This window comes from Bufo bufo, chromosome 7, assembly GCF_905171765.1.
Source record: "Bufo bufo chromosome 7, aBufBuf1.1, whole genome shotgun sequence".
Classification (NCBI taxonomy): Eukaryota; Metazoa; Chordata; class Amphibia; order Anura; family Bufonidae; genus Bufo; species Bufo bufo.
In genome coordinates, this window is record NC_053395.1 from 1,228,793 (window position 1) to 1,249,729 (window position 20,937).

The 20,937-nt window shown below is 49.7% G+C and overlaps 2 protein-coding genes across 2 annotated transcripts in view; one reads left to right on the forward strand and one right to left on the reverse strand.

The window, feature by feature from the left end:
• LOC121008516 (TBC1 domain family member 10B-like) overlaps positions 1-20,937 on the forward strand; it is a 959,042-nt gene that overhangs the window by 471,689 nt on the left and 466,416 nt on the right. The gene's annotated exons all lie outside the window — the stretch shown is intronic.
• The window catches only part of LOC121008991 (Snf2 related CREBBP activator protein), a 58,012-nt gene that overhangs the window by 35,536 nt on the left and 1,539 nt on the right, over positions 1-20,937 (reverse strand). Inside the window, 1 exon segment of the mRNA XM_040441851.1 lies at positions 18,911-19,068. Within this exon segment, the coding sequence (XP_040297785.1) occupies positions 18,911-18,943 (33 nt within the window). The 5' untranslated portion in view covers positions 18,944-19,068.

Here is a 20,937-nt window from a genome sequence, read left to right on the forward strand (position 1 = left end):
GGGCATGGAGGAATCTGTCCGTAAGAAATGGCTGACCGCTAGAAGCCCTAGGTCCTGCTTGATGTTACTATATAGGGCCGATACGTCGAGGGACACCCACAGGTCGCCCTCTTTCCATTTGAAGGAGTTAAGTACAGTTAGGAGATGGGTAGTATCTTTCAAGTATGAAGATAACTGGATTACATATTTTTGGAGCAAATTATCAACATATGCAGATAAATTCGATGTGAGTGATCCAATCCCAGAGATGATGGGTCTCCTGGGAGGTTTATCGAGGGACTTATGAATTTTGGGAAGGAAATAGAACCGGGACATGGATGGGTGTCAAGAGTAATTTTTCTTTTTTATCAATGAATGACACCTGCACTGTATCCCAATTCAATAAGTTCTGAAAGAGCTTTTTTGAAGGGAATGGTGGGGTCATCCTTAATAGTAATCACGATCAGATAAAATTTGATTGGATTCAAGTAGTATTCACGATCCATAATTCCAATCCCACCACCCTTGCAGCATTCTTAATGACTAGATTGGGGCTTTGTTTAAGAGCTGCGAGTGCTTTTTTCTCGCTCGAGTCAAGTTTGTCCAGGGTTGGTGTGTAGGGTCTGAAAGCCCTGAAGTCATCTAACACCATGTTGTAGAAACTCTCTACATGGGGACCTCGATTTTCTAGCGGGTAGAAGGCAGATTTAAATCTCAGATTTGATGGGATTGGAGTTAGGGTATCAGTTGGGGGAACGGTGTTTATTTCATGAGTAATGGAGGCGGACCCCTCATTAACAATGTCAGTGTGGTCATGTGATGTCCGCTCTTTAATACTGAAGTGCCTTTGAAGTGTCAATTTACAGACTAACGGGTCCAAATCTATAGAGTTCAAAGAGGCCGGGTTCATTAGGTCGTTTGTTCTTGTGCATACCATTTGCTCCTGAGGAAGGGGGTGTTTTCTGTAAACCCCCGAAACGTGGCAAGCCTTGATTTCAATAACGGTAATCTTCCAGAAGTCCCGTCCGTGGTTGCTGCGGTTATTCCTGCGATTCTACAAGCGATCCTGGCAGGGGCGTTCAGCCTATGGGTGTCTCGAGCTTTATCCCATAGACCATCTCCCCTTGTGAAGAGAGTTATCTATGGCGCATTTATCTATCTCCATTGAGTGCTCAGATATACACCAGCTTGGTCATTATATACTGACCCAGCTTTCTATTTGGGATTATCTCACACTATGATCCATTATATATTTTATGCCTCATATTTAGTATTTGCCTTAAACCAGGGTGGATAAAAATCAATGATTTAAATATAAAATGCTTTTTGAGGAAAATATATTACCATCCAAAGGTTTTTCCATCATGAAATAAAGATTAGTTTTTTAATTATGTAGAATAAGGCTGTATATGTTTAATTCCATGAATCCATTCACAATGTCATGCTCTTCCAGAGGTGTAAGATTATTGGGCAGTTTCTACAAGATATTATCACAGATGCTTGGTTTACTTTCGCAGTTCTCAAAACTGAATTTGACTCAGCAGAGATCACAGGCCGCCTCTTCTTCAGAGCAAAAATGTTATAACAGAGTTGAGAAAAAGACCTTAATCCTAACTTCTACAAACCTATTAATGCAGAATCAACCGAATCAAACGAATATGAAAAGTTTTTCTAAAAATCTTCATCTACTTGCATATTATAAGTTATACCAGCAAGAATTAGTCTTTATGTAGAAAACTATGATTTAAATCAAATCCACCCTGCCTTAAACACTGAACAATTTCTTCCTACGGATCTATAGTACCATTTGATCCGATTTTAATCTGTGGACTGACGCTCACACGGTGGTTGGGTTCTTCCTTTCTCTTTCCTCATTACCACATGCCTCTGGTTGATGCATATCTAACCACCCCAGGCAGCCTTCCACCACTCTTTAGAAACTACTAGTTTCTTCTCTTTCTTTTCCCCCTGCTGGCGCCCGGTAGTTACTCTCAATACCTCCTTTGAAATTTCCCAGGGGAAGTGTGTGACTAACTTTTTTTGGGACTTGTCTACCCCGCTTATATCTTTCTTGCCTAGTCTAAGGGGAAACATCACTGCGGCTTAGGCCTCTTTCACACTTGCGTTGTTGGGATCCGGCATGCACTTCCGTTGCCGGAGGTGCCTGCCGGATCCGTAACAACGCAAGTGTACTGAAAGCATTTGAAGACGGAACCGTCTTCCAAATGCTTTCAGTGTTACTATGGCACCCAGGACGCTATTAAAGTCCTGGTTGCCATAGTAGGAGCGGGGAGCGGGGGAGCGGTATACTTACAGTCCGTGCGGCTCCCGGGGCGCTCCAGAATGACGTCAGAGCGCCCCATGCGCATGGATGACGTGATCCATGTGATCACATGATCCATGCGCTTGGGGCGCCCTGACGTCACTCTGGAGCGCCCGGGGAGCCGCACGGACGGTAAGTATGCTGCTCCCCTGCTCCCCGCTACACTTACCATGGCTGTCAGGACTTTAGCGTCCCGGTAGCCATGGTAACCATTCAGAAAAAGCTAAACGTCGGGTCCGGCAATGCGCCGAAACGACGTTTAGCTTAAGGCCGGATCCGGATCAATGCCTTTCAATGGGCATTGATCCCGGATCCGGCCTTGCGGCAAGTCTTCAGGATTTTTGGCCGGAGCAAAAAGCGCAGCATGCTGCGGTATTTTCTCCGGCCAAAAAACGTTCCGTACCGGAACTGAAGACATCCTGATGCATCCTGAACGGATTACTCTCCATTCAGAATGCATTAGGATAATCCTGATCAGTATTCTTCCGGCATAGAGCCCCGACGACGGAACTCTATGCCGGAAGACAATAACGCAAGTGTGAAAGAGCCCTTAGTGTTATATATCACCACAAGTGCTTTATTCACATCCACGCTGCTCAGCACTTCTCAATAAAGCCTTATAAGCTCAATAAGCAATTGTTAGTGACAGGAAGCAATATTTCCCATCTCCATCTGTAGTATATGGGCAGACATCACAGATAGCAGTATTACACCTCACAGTAAGGAAACCTGCACACCATGTATCAGATAAGATCCCCATTCATTTCCATATGGAATATAAGTCTTTCTGCAACATACCCACAATTTCTAATTATGGATTTTGGTGCAGATTAGATGCAGATTTGCCACAGATCTCATCTTCATTGGAAAAAAGTGAAATGTGCTAAAACCACAAACATAATAGACAGATTTGGAAATCTGCACTGCAGGTCAATTTCCGCACAGAAACAATCTGCAGCATACGTGAGATTTGTGTAACCTCATACGCTTAGCTGGTACTGTACTACACTACAGTTTTTCCCTGCACAGAAAATATACTGCAATGTGTGCAGGTGGCCTAAGTGCTTTGTCCGCCTCTATACTGCTCAGTACTTCTGTGATGTCCTATATCAGCGGTTCTCAACCTAGGGGTCGCGACCCCTTTGGGGGGGGTCGTCTGAGGCTTCCTATTGTGGGTCCAGGCCCGTCGCTAACAGACAGGCAAAACAAGCAATTGCTTGGGGCCCCGAGCTGGCGTGGGGCCAAGCAGAGCCGGTGCTTGTTTTGCGGCTGAGTAACTCAGAAGATCCGATGGTATATTCTAACGCCCAGGCGTTCCCATGGTGACGGGGACGCTTGCCTGGGGGTTAGAATATACCATCGGATCTGAGTTTTACGAGCTCAGTGAGATCGTAAAAACTCAAATCCGATGGTATATTCTAACCCCCAGGCGTTCCCATGGTGACAGGGACGCTTGCCTGGGGGTTAGAATATACAGAGCCACGCCGCTCACAGCAGTATATTTATAAACTAATCAGTAACTACTTTAACTTTAATCATTGCTCATTGCTGAGCTCTTTACTTGGATTATAATTTATTTGGATATGGGATATCTTACTTTGTCTTAGCTCCGGTAATAGCAGGCAGTGCGGGGGGCGGCGCTCACTCACTGACGTCACGCGCCTGCTCCTCCCACTAGGCGGCACAGGCGCATGACGTCAGTGAGTGAGCGCCGCCCCCCCCGCACTGCCTGCTATTACCGGAGCTAAGACAAAGTAAGATATCCAAATAATCTAAGTAAAGAGCTCAGCAATGAGCAATGATTAAAGTTAAAGTAGTTACTGATTAGTTTATAAATATACTGCTGTGAGCGTCGAGGAGGGAGATCTGTGGATGGCACTGTTTAGGGGAGGAGGGATCTGTGGATGGCACTGTTTAGGGGAGGAGGGATCTGTGGATGGCACTGTTTAGGGGAGGAGGGATCTGTGGATGGCACTGTTTAGGGGAGGAGGGATCTGTGGATGGCACTGTTTAGGGGAGGAGGGATCTGTGGATGGCACTGTTTAGGGGGGATCTGTGGATGGCACTGTTTAGGGGGGATCTGTGGATGGCACTGTTTAGGGGGGATCTGTGGATGGCACTGTTTAGGGGGGATCTGTGGATGGCACTGTTTAGGGGGGATCTGTGGATGGCACTGTTTAGGGGGGATCTGTGGATGGCACTGTTTAGGGGGATCTGTGGATGGCACTGTTTAGGGGGGATCTGTGGATGGCACTGTTTAGGGGGGATCTGTGGATGGCACTGTTTAGGGGGGATCTGTGGATGGCACTGTTTAGGGGGGATCTGTGGATGGCACTGTTTAGGGGGGGATCTGTGGATGGCACTGTTTAGGGGGGGATCTGTGGATGGCACTGTTTAGGGGGGGGATCTGTGGATGGCACTGTTTAGGGGGGGGGGATCTGTGGATGGCACTGTTTAGGGAGGGGGATCTGTGGATGGCACTGTAGGGGGGATCTGTGGATGGCACTGTTTAGGGGGGGATCTGTGGATGGCACTGTTTAGGGGGGGATCTGTGGATGGCACTGTTTAGGGGAGGGGGATCTGTGGATGGCACTGTAGGGGGATCTGTGGATGGCACTGTAGGGGGATCTGTGGATGGCACTGTAGGGGGATCTGTGGATGGCACTGTTTAGGGGAGGGGGATCTGTGGATGGCACTGTTTAGGGGAGGAGGGATCTGTGGATGGCACTGTTTAGGGGGGATCTGTGGATGGCACTGTTTAGGGGGGGGATCTGTGGATGGCACTGTTTAGGGGGGGATCTGTGGATGGCACTGTTTAGGGGGGGGATCTGTGGATGGCACTGTTTAGGGGGGAGATCTGTGGATGGCACTGTTTAGGGGGGAGATCTGTGGATGGCACTGTTTAGGGGGGAGATCTGTGGATGGCACTGTTTAGGGGGGGATCTGTGGATGGCACTGTTTAGGGTGAGATCTGTGGATGGCACTGTTTAGGGGTGAGATCTGTGGATGGCACTGTTTAGGGGAGGGGAGATCTGTGGATGGCACTGTTTAGGGTGAGATCTGTGGATGGCACTGTTTAGGGGTGAGATCTGTGGATGGCACTGTTTAGGGGAGGGGAGATCTGTGGATGGCACTGTTTAGGGGAGGGGAGATCTGTGGATGGCACTGTTTAGGGGAGGGGAGATCTGTGGATGGCACTGTTTAGGGGAGGGGAGATCTGTGGATGGCACTGTTTAGGGGAGGGGAGATCTGTGGATGGCACTGTTTAGGGGAGGGGAGATCTGTGGATGGCACTGTTTAGGGGAGGAGGGATCTGTGGATGGCACTGTTTAGGGGAGGAGGGATCTGTGGATGGCACTGTTTAGGAGGGATCTGTGGATGGCACTGTTTAGGAGGGATCTGTGGATGGCACTGTTTAGGGGGGATCTGTGGATGGCACTGTTTAGGGGGGATCTGTGGATGGCACTGTTTAGGGGGGATCTGTGGATGGCACTGTTTAGGGGGGATCTGTGGATGGCACTGTTTAGGGGGGATCTGTGGATGGCACTGTTTAGGGGGGATCTGTGGATGGCGCTGTTTAGGGGGGATCTGTGGATGGCAGTGTTTAGGGGGGATCTGTGGATGGCACTGTTTAGGGGGGATCTGTGGATGGCACTGTTTAGGGGGGATCTGTGGATGGCACTGTTTAGGGGGGATCTGTGGATGGCACTGTTTAGGGGGGATCTGTGGATGGCACTGTTTAGGGGGGATCTGTGGATGGCACTGTTTAGGGGGGATCTGTGGATGGCACTGTTTAGGGGGGATCTGTGGATGGCACTGTTTAGGGGGGGATCTGTGGATGGCACTGTTTAGGGGGGGATCTGTGGATGGCACTGTTTAGGGGGGATCTGTGGATGGCACTGTTTAGGGGGGATCTGTGGATGGCACTGTTTAGGGGGGATCTGTGGATGGCACTGTTTAGGGGGGATCTGTGGATGGCACTGTTTAGGGGGGATCTGTGGATGGCACTGTTTAGGGGGGATCTGTGGATGGCACTGTTTAGGGGGGATCTGTGGATGGCACTGTTTAGGGGGGATCTGTGGATGGCACTGTTTAGGGGGGATCTGTGGATGGCACTGTTTAGGGGGGATCTGTGGATGGCACTGTTTAGGGGGGATCTGTGGATGGCACTGTTTAGGGGGGATCTGTGGATGGCACTGTTTAGGGGGCATCTGTGGATGGCACTGTTTAGGGGGATCTGTGGATGGCACTGTTTAGGGGGGATCTGTGGATGGCACTGTTTAGGGGGGATCTGTGGATGGCACTGTTTAGGGGGGATCTGTGGATGGCACTGTTTAGGGGGGATCTGTGGATGGCACTGTTTAGGGGGGATCTGTGGATGGCACTGTTTAGGGGGGGATCTGTGGATGGCACTGTTTAGGGGGGGATCTGTGGATGGCACTGTTTAGGGGGGGGGGGATCTGTGGATGGCACTGTTTAGGGGGGGGATCTGTGGATGGCACTGTTTAGGGGGGGGGGATCTGTGGATGGCACTGTTTAGGGGAGGGGGATCTGTGGATGGCACTGTAGGGGGATCTGTGGATGGCACTGTTTAGGGGAGGGGGATCTGTGGATGGCACTGTTTAGGGGAGGAGGGATCTGTGGATGGCACTGTTTAGGGGGGATCTGTGGATGGCACTGTTTAGGGGGGGATCTGTGGATGGCACTGTTTAGGGGGGGGATCTGTGGATGGCACTGTTTAGGGGGGGATCTGTGGATGGCACTGTTTAGGGGGGAGATCTGTGGATGGCACTGTTTAGGGGGGAGATCTGTGGATGGCACTGTTTAGGGGGGAGATCTGTGGATGGCACTGTTTAGGGGGGGATCTGTGGATGGCACTGTTTAGGGTGAGATCTGTGGATGGCACTGTTTAGGGGTGAGATCTGTGGATGGCACTGTTTAGGGGAGGGAAGATCTGTGGATGGCACTGTTTAGGGGAGGGGAGATCTGTGGATGGCACTGTTTAGGGGAGGGGAGATCTGTGGATGGCACTGTTTAGGGGAGGGGAGATCTGTGGATGGCACTGTTTAGGGGAGGGGAGATCTGTGGATGGCACTGTTTAGGGGAGGGGAGATCTGTGGATGGCACTGTTTAGGGGAGGGGGATCTGTGGATGGCACTGTTTAGGGGAGGGGGATCTGTGGATGGCACTGTTTAGGGGGGATCTGTGGATGGCACTGTTTAGGGGGGATCTGTGGATGGCACTGTTTAGGGGGGATCTGTGGATGGCACTGTTTAGGGGGGATCTGTGGATGGCACTGTTTAGGGGGGGGATCTGTGGATGGCACTGTTTAGGGGGGGGATCTGTGGATGGCACTGTTTAGGGGGGGAGATCTGTGGATGGCACTGTTTAGGGGGGGGAGATCTGTGGATGGCACTGTTTAGGGGAGGGGAGATCTGTGGATGGCACTGTTTAGGGGAGGGGAGATCTGTGGATGGCACTGTTTAGGGGAGGGGAGATCTGTGGATGGCACTGTTTAGGGGAGGGGAGATCTGTGGATGGCACTGTTTAGGGGAGGGGGATCTGTGGATGGCACTGTTTAGGGGAGGGGGATCTGTGGATGGCACTGTTTAGGGGAGGGGGATCTGTGGATGGCACTGTTTAGGGGAGGGGGATCTGTGGATGGCACTGTTTAGGGGGGGGAGATCTGTGGATGGCACTGTTTAGGGGAGGGGAGATCTGTGGATGGCACTGTTTAGGGGAGGGGGGATCTGTGGATGGCACTGTTTAGGGGAGGGGGATCTGTAGATGGCACTGTTTAGGGGGGGATCTGTGGATGGCACTGTTTAGGGGAGGGGAGATCTGTGGATGGCACTGTTTAGGGGAGGGGAGATCTGTGGATGGCACTGTTTAGGGGAGGGGGATCTGTGGATGGCACTGTTTAGGGGAGGGGGATCTGTGGATGGCACTGTTTAGGGGAGGGGGATCTGTGGATGGCACTGTTTAGGGGAGGGGGATCTGTGGATGGCACTGTTTAGGGGAGGGGAGATCTGTGGATGGCACTGTTTAGGGGAGGGGGGATCTGTGGATGGCACTGTTTAGGGGAGGGGGATCTGTAGATGGCACTGTTTAGGGGGGATCTGTGGATGGCACTGTTTAGGGGGGGGATCTGTGGATGTCTGTGATTAATTACTCTGCTTTAATTATGTTCAATTTGTAGCAATAAAAATACATCCTGCATATCAGATATTTACATTACAATTCATAACAGTAGCAAAATTAGTTATGACGTAGCAACGAAAAAAATGTAATGGTTGGGGGTCACCACAACATGAGGAACTGTATTAAGGGGTCACGGCTTTAGAAAGGTTGAGAACCACTGTCCTATATGCTGCTTCAGAGTGATTCTGACTGAGAGAATCTCCTGTCTCCAAGCGTAGTTTTTAGGCAGATGTTACAGGTAATAGCACCCTCTCACCACAAGTGCTTTGTTCACATCTACACTGTTAAAGGCTATGTACACCTTGAAAGACTATTTTTTTATGATTGCATTTTACTCATTTTAAGCTAAAAATCATTCAATTGGTCTTTTTTAAAAATATTGAGCTGTTTTGTCTATGTGACTGGTTTTCACTTTGTGCCGATCATCCAAGAACCCTCATCTCTAATTTACTAAAAGGTCAAACACTGATTTAACCCCTTCAGTAACACGCCACTTTTCACCTTAAAACACAGTGGAAAGCGACAAAAAGTGACCGCTTTTTGGAAACGACACCCCTCAAAGAATATAATAAGGGGTGTACTGAGCATTTTATCCCCAAAAGCATTTTACAGAATTTTATGAATTTAAATGTTGCTTTAGCCCCAAATTTTTCATTTTCACAAGGGGTAACAGGAGAAAAAGCACCCATAATTTGTTACCCATTTTCTCCTGAGTACGGCAAAACCCCATAAGTGGTGGTAAACTCTGTGGGGGCACATAGCAGGACTCAGAAGGGAAGGATCTGCAGCGCAGATCTTGATGGATTGGTTTACGGGTGCCATTGGTTTTTATTTTTTGAGTGATTGTTACATTTTTTGCGGGATGAGGTGACGTTTTCATTGGTACCATTTTGGTGTGCATATGTCTTTTTGATCACTCGATATTATGCATTTTGTAAGGTAAGGTGAAAAAAAAATAAAAATGAAAAAAAGAATGTTCTGGCAGTTTTTATTTTTTGTAGTGTAGGGTTGTATCGGGTATCGAATTATCGATACCCAATTGATACTTTTGTCCCAGTTCCGGTTCGATACGGGAATTTAACATTTACCGATAAAACATGGAGCACGCTGCTCTCAGCACACGTCATGTTCCCTCAGCAGCACAGGGGAGAAGGAGTCACTCTCTCCCTCTGACGTTGCCACCAATGAGAGGACAGAGGAGAAGAGACGGGGAGGGGCTGTGGCCACTGCGCCACCAATGAAGATAACTCGCCCATTAATTCAAATACAGGAGGCGGGTGCCGCACCTGAAGGGTTAACTGCCACGGATCGCAGCTACCTCTCAGAGGTCGGGTGCCGGCTATATGATTCTGCCTCCAGCACCCGCCTCCTGTATTGAATTAATGAGAGAGTTATCTTCATTGGTGGCGCATTGCGCCCCCCACCCCAGTATTAAAGTCATTGGTGGCAGTGGCCACAGGTTCCCCTCCTCCTCATTTGTGGTGCAGTGGCAGCTTCTGATCGGAGCCCCAGCAGTGTAATCCTGGGGCTCCGATCAGTTACCATGGCAGCCAGGACGCTACTGAAGCCGTCCATAGTCGGCTCCCTGCTGCTGTGTGCACTATGCACCGGGCAGCCGAGCGAGGTCCTATTCACCACAATAGAGATCTATCAGGGTTCTAGCCCCTAAGGGGACTAATAGTAAATAAAAAAATATTTAAAAAAAGTTCAAAAACAAACACCTAAATATTAAGTATAAATCACCTCCTTTCCGAATTATACATATAAACAAACATTACATATCGCCATCTCCGGGCCGGATGTAACATAAAATGCGGAATGCACTTTTTTTGGGCGTGGTATCGAATATCGCAATACTTTATGGTATCGAAATGGAATCAAAATTTTGGTATAGAGACAACCCTAACCTGACGGGGTGGATCATGTGATATTATAGAGCCGGTTACGGACGCAGCGATACCCAATGTGTCTATTATTACAGCGTTCACCTGACGGGGTGGATCATGTTATAGAGCAGGTTGTTACGGACTCGGTGATACCCAATGTGTCTATTATTACAGCGTTCACCTGACGGGGTAGATCATGTGATATTATAGAGCCGGTTACGGACGCGGTGATACCCAATGTGTATTATTACTGCGTTCATCTGACAGGGTGGATCATGTGATATTATAGAGCCGGTTACGGACGCGGTGATACCCAATGTGTCTATTATTACAGCGTTCACCTGACGGGGTGGATCATGTGATATTATAGAGCCGGTTACGGACGCGGTGATACCCAATGTGTCTATTATTACAGCGTTCACCTGACGGGGTGGATCATGTTATAGAGCAGGTTGTTACGGACTCGGTGATACCCAATATGTCTATTATTACTGCGTTCATCTGACAGGGTGGATCATGTGATATTATAGAGCCGGTTACGGACGCGGTGATACCCAATGTGTCTATTATTACAGCGTTCACCTGACGGGGTGGATCATGTTATAGAGCAGGTTGTTACGGACTCGGTGATACCCAATATGTCTATTATTACAGCGTTCTCCTGACGGGGTGGATCATGTGATATTATAGAGCCGGTTACGGACGCGGTGATACCCAATGTGTCTATTACAGCGTTCACCTGACGGGGTGGATCATGTGATATTATAGAGCAGGTTGTTACGGACGCGGTGATACCCAATGTGTCTATTATTACAGCGTTCACCTGACGGGGTAGATCATGTGATATTATAGAGCCGGTTACGGATGCGGTGATAACCAAGGTGTCTATTATTACAGCGTTCACCTGACAGGGTGGATCATGTGATATTACAGAGCCGGTTGTTACAGACGCGGTGATACCCAATGTGTCTATTATTACAGAGTTCACCTGACGGGGTGGATCATGTGATATTATAGAGCCGGTTACAGACGCGGTGATACCCAATGTGTCTATTATTACAGCGTTCACCTGACGGGGTGGATCATGTGATATTATAGAGCCGGTTACGGACGCGGTGATAACCAAGGTGTCTATTATTACAGTGTTCACCTGACGGGGTAGATCATGTGATGTTACAGACGCGGTGATAACCAATGTGTCTATTATTACAGCGTTCACCTGACGGGGTGGATCATGTGATATTATAGAGCCGGTTGTTACGGACACGGTAACAGGGTGGCTAAAAATCAATGATTTAAAAAAAAAAAAAAAATTATTTAAAAAAAATCAGATTTTTTTTTATTTAAATCGGATTTTTTTTTATTTAAATCGGATTTTTTTTATTTAAATCGGATTTTTTTTATTTAAATCAGATTTTTTTTATATTAAATGCTTTTTGAGGAAAATATATTACCATCCAAAGGTTATTCCATCATGAAGTAAAGATTCGTTTTTTAATTATGTAGAATAAGGCTGTACGTAGACTCCCATATTGTTGAATGGATTAGGCAGTGGCTGAGGGACAGACAACTGAGGGTTGTAGTCCAGGGCTCGACAAATCCCGGGCGCCAGGTCGCCATGGCGACCAGGAATTTGGTCCTGGCGCTTGGGTATTTGTCAGCCCGTTTTCAAAGATGCGCTTTCGGCGCGCACCATGGTTTCCTGAGCCGGCACAGTGGAGAAGAAGGAGTCCCTCCCTCCCCACTGTGCGCGGCTGCCGCTGGCCACTAAGAACAGAGGAGGAGGGGAGGGACTGTGGCCACTGCGCCACCAATGAATGTGCCGGCCATATCCCGGCCCCTATGACTGCACGCTGTGATCCGCGCGATTAACCCCTCAGTTGAGGGTTTAATCGCGCGGATCACAGCGTCCTGTCAGAGTTTGGGTGCCGGGAATGTTTGTCTGGCATTGGTGGCAGTGGGCAGTTCCGATCGGAGTCCCAGCAGTGTAATGCTGGGGCTCCGATCGGTTACCATGGCAGCCAGGAGTCACGCTACTGAAGTCCTGGCTGCGATGGTATGTTAGTGAGCAGCATTATACTCACGTGTGCCGTGGCTGCCGGGCGCTCCTTCTTCTGTCTATATGGCTCATTGCTAATGCTTATAGCATTAGCAATGCGCCGCACAGACCTATGAGAAGAAGGAGCTCCCGGCGAACGTGAGTATAATGCTGCTCACTAACATACCATCGCAGCCAGGACTTCAGTAGCGTCCTGGCTGCCATGGTAACCGATCGGAGCCCCAGCATTACACTGCTGGGACTCCGATCGGAACTGCCCACTGCCACCAATGATGGGGGGAGGAGGAGGAGGGGGACCCTGTGGCCACTGCTACCAGAGGGGGCTGGATCAGAGGCTGGGGGGGGGGGCGCTGATCAGAGGCTGGAGGGGCTCAGTGACAGTCTTAACCTCAGTATCTGAGGAAAGGGATTTAGGGGTCATTATTTCAGAAGACTTAAAAGGTAGGCAGACCATGTCATAGAGCAGCAGGAGATGCTAGCAGAATGCTGGGGTGTATAGGGAGAGGCATTACCAGTAGACAGAGGGGGCGCTCATGCCGCTCTACAGAGCACTAGTGAGACCTCATCTGGAGTATTGTGCGCAGTACTGGAGGCCATATCTCCAGAAGGATATAGATACTCTAGAGAGAGTTCAGAGAAGAGCTACTAAACTGGTCCATGGATTGCAGGATGAAACTTACCAGGAAAGATTAAAGGACCTTAACATGTATAGCTTGGAAGAAAGACGAGACAGAGGGGAGATGAGAGAAACTGCCAAATACATAAAGGGAATCAACAAGGTGAAAGAGGAGAGAAGATTTACAAGAAGATAAACTACCACAAGAGGACATAGTGTTAAATTATAGGGGCAAAGGTTTAAAAGTAATATCAGGAAGTATTACTTTACTGAGAGAGTAGTGGATGCATGGAATAGCCTTCCTGCAGAAGTGGTAGCTGCAAATACAGTGAAGGGGTTTAAGCATGCATGGGATAGGCATAAGGCCATCCTTCATATAAGATAGGGCCGGGGGCTATCCATAGTACTCAGTATATTGGGCAGACTAGATGGGCCACATGGTTCTTATCTGCTGACACATTCTATGTTTCTATAGGTGTAATTTTTTTGGTAAATAAACTCCATGAATCCGTTCACAATGTCATGCTCTTCCAGAGGTTTTTGTAAGATTATTGGGCAGTTTCTCTGCCTACAAGATATTATCACAGATGCTGGGTTTACTTTTGCAGTTCTCAAAACTGAATTTGACTCAGCAGAGATCACAGGCCGCCTCTTCTTCACAGCAAAAATGTTATAACATGAACAGAGTTGAGAAAAATACCTTAATCCGAACTTCTACAAACCTATGAATGCAGAATCCACCTAATCAAACTAATATGAAAAGTTGTTTAAATCTTCATCTACTTGCAGATTATAAGTTATACCAGCGAGAATCAGTCTTTATGTAGAAAACTAGGATTTAAATCAAGCCTTACTGACTAGTGATTTAAATCAAATCCACCCTGCGCGGTAAGACCTTTTATTTTATTTTCTGAGAGCCAAATTTTGTTGATTGTCTTAGGTAGGGACTCATTTTTCACTGGATGATGTCACGGTTTGATTGGAACCATTTTGGGGCAGATATGACATTTTTGATCACTTTTTATGCTATTTTTGGGGAAGTGGAGGCGGCAAAATTGCAATTCCATCATAGTTTTTCTTTATTGCATTCACCGTGCGTTGAAAGTAACATGATCCTTTTATAGATCAGGTCATTACGGACGCTGCGATAGCAAACATGCAGCATTTTTTACCAATTATTTACCAATTATATGTGGATATAGAAAAGTTTTGTTTTTACTTTTTGGACTCTGACCCACTTGGTTCTTGAAGAGCTCGTGGGTCTGATGGATAGTCTACTGCAGTGTCTTGTTATTTACACAGTCTGATCTGGCTCATATATACCATGGCAGGCCTGTGAAGGGGTCCAGTTGCCATGGTTACCATCGGGGCACTGCCACAGGAGAGCAGCGGTCAGATGGTTAGCCTCTTCCATACAGCGGTCCGGTTAAAGGGTTTCTATCACTTGGTATGACATAATTAGTTGTCAGACACTAGCGATCTGCTAGTGTCTGCTCTGGCCAACCATCCTACTATAATCACTTGTGGGGCAGCGGTTTTGCTAAAAAACGAACTTTTATAAATATGCTAATGAGCCTCTAGGTGCTATGTGGGCGTCATTAGCACCTAGAGGCTCCGTCTACCTTCATACACAGTCGCCGCCCAGCGCGTCCCTCCAGCCCGCCAATCTCCTGCTGAATGCGATCCTCCGTGTGACGCAGCGGACGAATTCTCGCGCATGCGCCGTGCGCGGCTGTATTCGGCCCATTTGAGATGTCTGAGCTAGCGGACGAATTCTCGCACATGCGCTGTGCGCGGCTGTATTTGGCGCATTTGAGACGTCTGAGTTGGGAGCAGACATTCAATGCACATGCGCCGAATACAGCCGCGCACGGCGCATGCGCGAGAACTCGTCCGCTGCGTCACACGGAGGAGGACATGGGCGGGCTGGAGGGACGCGCTGGGCGGCGACTGTTTATGAAGGTAGACGGAGCCTCTAGGTGCTAATGACGCCCACATAGCACCTAGAGGCTCATTAGCATATTTATAAAAGTTCGTTTTTTAGCAAAACCGCTGCCCCACAAGTGATTATAGTAGGATGGTTGGCCAGAGCAGACACTAGCAGATCGCTAGTGTCTGACAACTAATTATGTCATACAAAGTGATAGAAACCCTTTAAAGTGAACCTGTCACCGGATTTTGTGTATAGAGCGGAGGACATGGGCTGCTAGATGGCCGCTAGCACATCTGCAATATCCAGTCCCCATAGCTCTGTGTGCTTTTATGGTGTAAAAAAACAACAACGATTTGATACATATGCAAATGAACCTGAGAGGAGTCCAGTCGCGGACTCATCTCACGTACAGGACTAATCTCAGGTTAATTTGCATATGTATCAAATCGTGTTTTTTTTTACACAACAAAAGCACACAGAGCTATGGGGACTGGGTATTGCGGATGTGCTAGTGGCCATCTAGCAACCCGTGTCCTCAGCTCTATACACAAAATCCCGGTGACAGGTTCCCTTTAAGTCCTTCCCCCAGAGCAGAGCTCAGCCCCTGCAGAACAGTAAAGTCCTTCCCCCAGAGCAGAGCTCAGCCCCTGCAGAACAGTAAAGTCCTTCCCCCAGAGCAGAGCTCAGCCCCTGCAGAACAGTAAAGTCCTTCCCCCAGAGCAGAGCTCAGCCCCTGCAGAACAGTAAAGTCCTTCCCCCACAGCAGAGCTCAGCCCCTGCAGAACAGTAAAGTCCTTCCCCCACAGCAGAGCTCAGCCCCTGCAGAACAGTAAAGTCCTTCCCCCACAGCAGAGCTCAGCCCCTGCAGAACAGTAAAGTCCTTCCCCCCACAGCAGAGCTCAGCCCCTGCAGAACAGTAAAGTCCTTCCCCCACAGCAGAGCTCAGCCCCTGCAGAACAGTAAAGTCCTTCCCCCACAGCAGAGCTCAGCCCCTGCAGAACAGTAAAGTCCTTCCCCCAGAGCAGAGCTCAGCCCCTGCAGAACAGTAAAGTCCTTCCCCCAGAGCAGAGCTCAGCCCCTGCAGAACAGTAAAGTCCTTCCCCCAGAGCAGAGCTCAGCCCCCACAGAACAGTAAAGTCCTTCCCCCAGAGCAGAGCTCAGCCCCTGCAGAACAGTAAAGTCCTTCCCCCAGAGCAGAGCTCAGCTCCCGCAGAACAGTAAAGTCCTTCCCCCAGAGCAGAGCTCAGCCCCCACAGAACAGTAAAGTCCTTCCCCCACAGCAGAGCTCAGCCCCCGCAGAACAGTAAAGTCCTTCCCCCACAGCAGAACAGTAAAGTCCTTCCCCCACAGCAGAACAGTAAAGTCCTTCCCCCACAGCAGAGCTCAGCCCCCGCAGAACAGTATAGTCCTTCCCCCACAGCAGAGCTCAGCTCCCGCAGAACAGTAAAGTCCTTCCCCCACAGCAGAGCTCAGCCCCCGCAGAACAGTAAAGTCCTTCCCCCACAGCAGAACAGTAAAGTCCTTCCCCCACAGCAGAGCTCAGCCCCTGCAGAACAGTAAAGTCCTTCCCCCACAGCAGAACAGTAAAGTCCTTCCCCCACAGAACAGTAAAGTCCTTCCCCCACAGCAGAGCTCAGCTCCCGCAGAACAGTAAAGTCCTTCCCCACAGCAGAGCTCAGCCCCCGCAGAACAGTATAGTCCTTCCCCCACAGCAGAGCTCAGCCCCTGCAGAACAGTAAAGTCCTTCCCCCACAGCAAAGCTCAGCCCCCGCAGAACAGTAAAGTCCTTCCCCCAGAGCAGAGCTCAGCTCCTGCAGAACAGTAAAGTCCTTCCCCCACAGCAGAACAGTATAGTCCTTCCCCCACAGCAGAGCTCAGCCCCGCAGAACAGTAAAGTCCTTCCCCCACAGCAGAGCTCAGCTCCCGCAGAACAGTAAAGTCCTTCCCCCACAGCAGAGCTCAGCTCCCGCAGAACAGTAAAGTCCTTCCCCCACAGCAGAGCTCAGCCCCTGCAGAACAGTAAAGTCCTTCCCCCACAGCAGAACAGTAAAGTCCTTCCCCCACAGCAGAGCTCAGCCCCTGCAGAACAGTAAAGTCCTTCCCCCCACAGCAGAGCTCAGCCCCCGCAGAACAGTAAAGTCCTTCCCCCCACAGCAGAGCTCAGCCCCCGCAGAACAGTAAAGTCCTTCCCCCACAGCAGAGCTCAGCTCCCGCAGAACAGTAAAGTCCTTCCCCCACAGCAGAGCTCAGCCCCCGCAGAACAGTAAAGTCCTTCCCCCACAGCAGAGCTCAGCCCCCGCAGAACAGTAAAGTCCTTTCCCCACAGCAGAGCTCAGCTCCCGCAGAACAGTAAAGTCCTTCCCCCACAGCAGAACAGTATAGTCCTTCCCCCACAGCAGAGCTCAGCCCCTGCAGAACAGTAAAGTCCTTCCCCCACAGCAGAGCTCAGCCCCGCAGAACAGTAAAGTCCTTCCTCCACAGCAGAGCTCAGCCCCGCAGAACAGTAAAGTCCTTCCTCCACAGCAGAGCTCAGCTCCCGCAGAACAGTAAAGTCCTTCCCCCACAGCAGAGCTCAGCCCCGCAGAACAGTAAAGTCCTTCCCCCACAGCAGAGCTCAGCCCCGCAGAACAGTAAAGTCCTTCCCCCACAGCAGAGCTCAGCTCCCGCAGAACAGTAAAGTCCTTCCCCCACAGCAGAGCTCAGCTCCCGCAGAACAGTAAAGTCCTTCCCCCACAGCAGAGCTCAGCCCCTGCAGAACAGTAAAGTCCTTCCCCCACAGCAGAACAGTAAAGTCCTTCCCCCACAGCAGAGCTCAGCCCCTGCAGAACAGTAAAGTCCTTCCCCCCACAGCAGAGCTCAGCCCCCGCAGAACAGTAAAGTCCTTCCCCCCACAGCAGAGCTCAGCCCCCGCAGAACAGTAAAGTCCTTCCCCCACAGCAGAGCTCAGCTCCCGCAGAACAGTAAAGTCCTTCCCCCACAGCAGAGCTCAGCCCCCGCAGAACAGTAAAGTCCTTCCCCCACAGCAGAGCTCAGCCCCCGCAGAACAGTAAAGTCCTTTCCCCACAGCAGAGCTCAGCTCCCGCAGAACAGTAAAGTCCTTCCCCCACAGCAGAACAGTATAGTCCTTCCCCCACAGCAGAGCTCAGCCCCGCAGAACAGTAAAGTCCTTCCCCCACAGCAGAGCTCAGCTCCCGCAGAACAGTAAAGTCCTTTCCCCACAGCAGAGCTCAGCTCCCGCAGAACAGTAAAGTCCTTCCCCCACAGCAGAACAGTATAGTCCTTCCCCCACAGCAGAGCTCAGCCCCTGCAGAACAGTAAAGTCCTTCCCCCACAGCAGAGCTCAGCCCCGCAGAACAGTAAAGTCCTTCCCCCACAGCAGAGCTCAGCCCCGCAGAACAGTAAAGTCCTTCCCCCACAGCAGAGCTCAGCCCCGCAGAACAGTAAAGTCCTTCCTCCACAGCAGAGCTCAGCTCCCGCAGAACAGTAAAGTCCTTCCCCCACAGCAGAGCTCAGCCCCGCAGAACAGTAAAGTCCTTCCCCCACAGCAGAGCTCAGCTCCCGCAGAACAGTAAAGTCCTTTCCCCACAGCAGAGCTCAGCTCCCGCAGAACAGTAAAGTCCTTCCCCCACAGCAGAGCTCAGGTCCCTCAGAACAGTAAAGTCCTTCCCCCACAGCAGAGCTCAGCTCCCGCAGAACAGTAAAGTCCTTCCCCCACAGCAGAGCTCAGGTCCCTCAGAACAGTTGGGTGGTTAAGACAAGTTGCACGACCAAGGAGCCGCCTGCTGCTACTACTTGAGGTCGAGGCTGGTGGAAAGGTCGCGGGAGGGACAGGAAGACGGGTCTTGCATGGAGGCCTATGACGCTGGGGCCAGGGGCAAATCATTACATGTTGACACTACATACATTCACTCACCAGCATCTGCCTCCGAGGAGGACAGGACTCCATTGTGGCGCGTCTAGCAGACTCTGCTTTCTCGCGATACTCCAATACGGGGCTTGTGACCGGCTGCAGTGCATGCTGGGATGCTGCCTCATCCTGGGCCAGACTCTCCAGCCTTCAGACTTCCAGTGCTACAAGAAGAAGAAGACAGAAGCTGAGAATTTATAATGTAAAAACGCTGTGGCAGTATTGCTATCATCTCCCTCCCAGAAAGAGTTAATAGAAGTTAATCAGAAAGTTATGTGTACCCCAAAATGGCGCCATTAAAAACTACAACTTGTCCCGTAAAAAACAAGCCCTCATAAAGCTGTATAGACGAAAAAATAAAAAAGTTATAGCTCTTGGAGCGAGACCATGAAAAAGAAGAAAAACGCTTGGCCATAAAGGCCCAAACAGGCTGGTCACTAAGGGGTTAAAGAATGATTGGGAAGTTGAAGTGACAAAAAATGGCAAATTGGCTGTTTTTATATTTTTCCTGCTATGCCATTAATAGTGTTATATTATAATAGTATGGGCATTTTCACACGCGGCGATGCCCATGAGGTTTACCTGCTCCCGGCACTCGGCAGGCTCCATCTTGATGTCTTCTCCCGGCCGGGCCGCACGCTGTACTGAACGCGCACGCCGAGACCGCGCATGCGCCCTGGTGACTTCTTCCTGGCAAGTATACTATACTGGCCAGGAAGAAATCACCATAGCGCATGCGCGGTCTCGGCGTGCGCGTTCAGTCCAGCGCGCGGCCGGGAGAAGATAAGAAGTAGTCTGCGCACGCGCGGCCACCGCGATTCCTGAGAAGAGCGGTGGCCGTAACCAGGGGAGACGGAAGACAACGCAGTCAGGTAAGTATAGGTTTATTTTCTTCTAAGGGGTGGGAATTAGTTAATTAAATATATTTAGAAAAATTATCACTGTTATATCATTAAGATGAGAAAACCCGAACCTGTCACCGGGATCGTGTACAGAGCTGAGGACACCCGCAGTACCCCGTCCCCATAGCTCTGGGTGCTTTTATTGTGTACAGAGCTGGGGACATGGGCTGCTAGATGGCCGCTAGCACATCCGCAGTACCCCGTCCCCATAGCTCTGGGTGCTTTTATTGTGGAAAAAACTGATTTGATGCATATGCAAATTAACCTGAGATGAGTCAGGGACAGGACCCCCCCCCCCCTCCCTTTTAGGTTAATTTGCATATGTATCAAATCTGGGTTTTTTACACAATAAATGAATAAATGCACACAGAGCTATGGGGACGGGATATTGCGGATGTCCTCAGCTCTATACACAAAATCCCGGTGACAGGTTCCCTTTAAGGAAAGGGGGGGGTGATGTGAACTTTTATTTTTTTTTTCTTCTTTTATATTTGTAAAAACTTTATTTATTTATTTTTTTAAGTCACCTTGGGTGACAATGACTGGCAATCATTTGGTTGCCCCTAGTATTCAGTGATGGCTAAATAGCCATCATTGAAGCCGTCATTGGCTGCCACCTAGTGGCCTGTATTGATATATACATCTAATTACTCTGAAGCCGGCTTGGGGCTTCAGTCAATTAGATCGAGGTAACAGGTCCCCCGATCTCAGCCGGGGAACGCTGTCACCGGACTGGAAGCACACGACTTCCGGGTCCAGTCTGTGCAGATACCGTGGGCACCTGAAAGGTAAGATATGGCTGATCGCATACATGTGCCGCGGCTGTTACGGACGCGGTAATACCTCACGTGTCTATTATTACAGCGTTCACCTGACGGGGTGGATCATATTATAGAGCAGGTTGTTACGGACGCGGTGATACCCAATGTGTCTATTATTACAGCGTTCACCTGGCGGGGTGGATCATGTTATAGAGCAGGTTGTTACGGACGCAGTGATACCCAATGTGTCTATTATTACAGCGTTCACCTGACGGGGTGGATCATGTTATAGAGCAGGTTGTTACGGACTCGGTGATACCCAAGGTGTCTATTATTACAGCGTTCACCTGGCGGGGTGGATCATGTTATA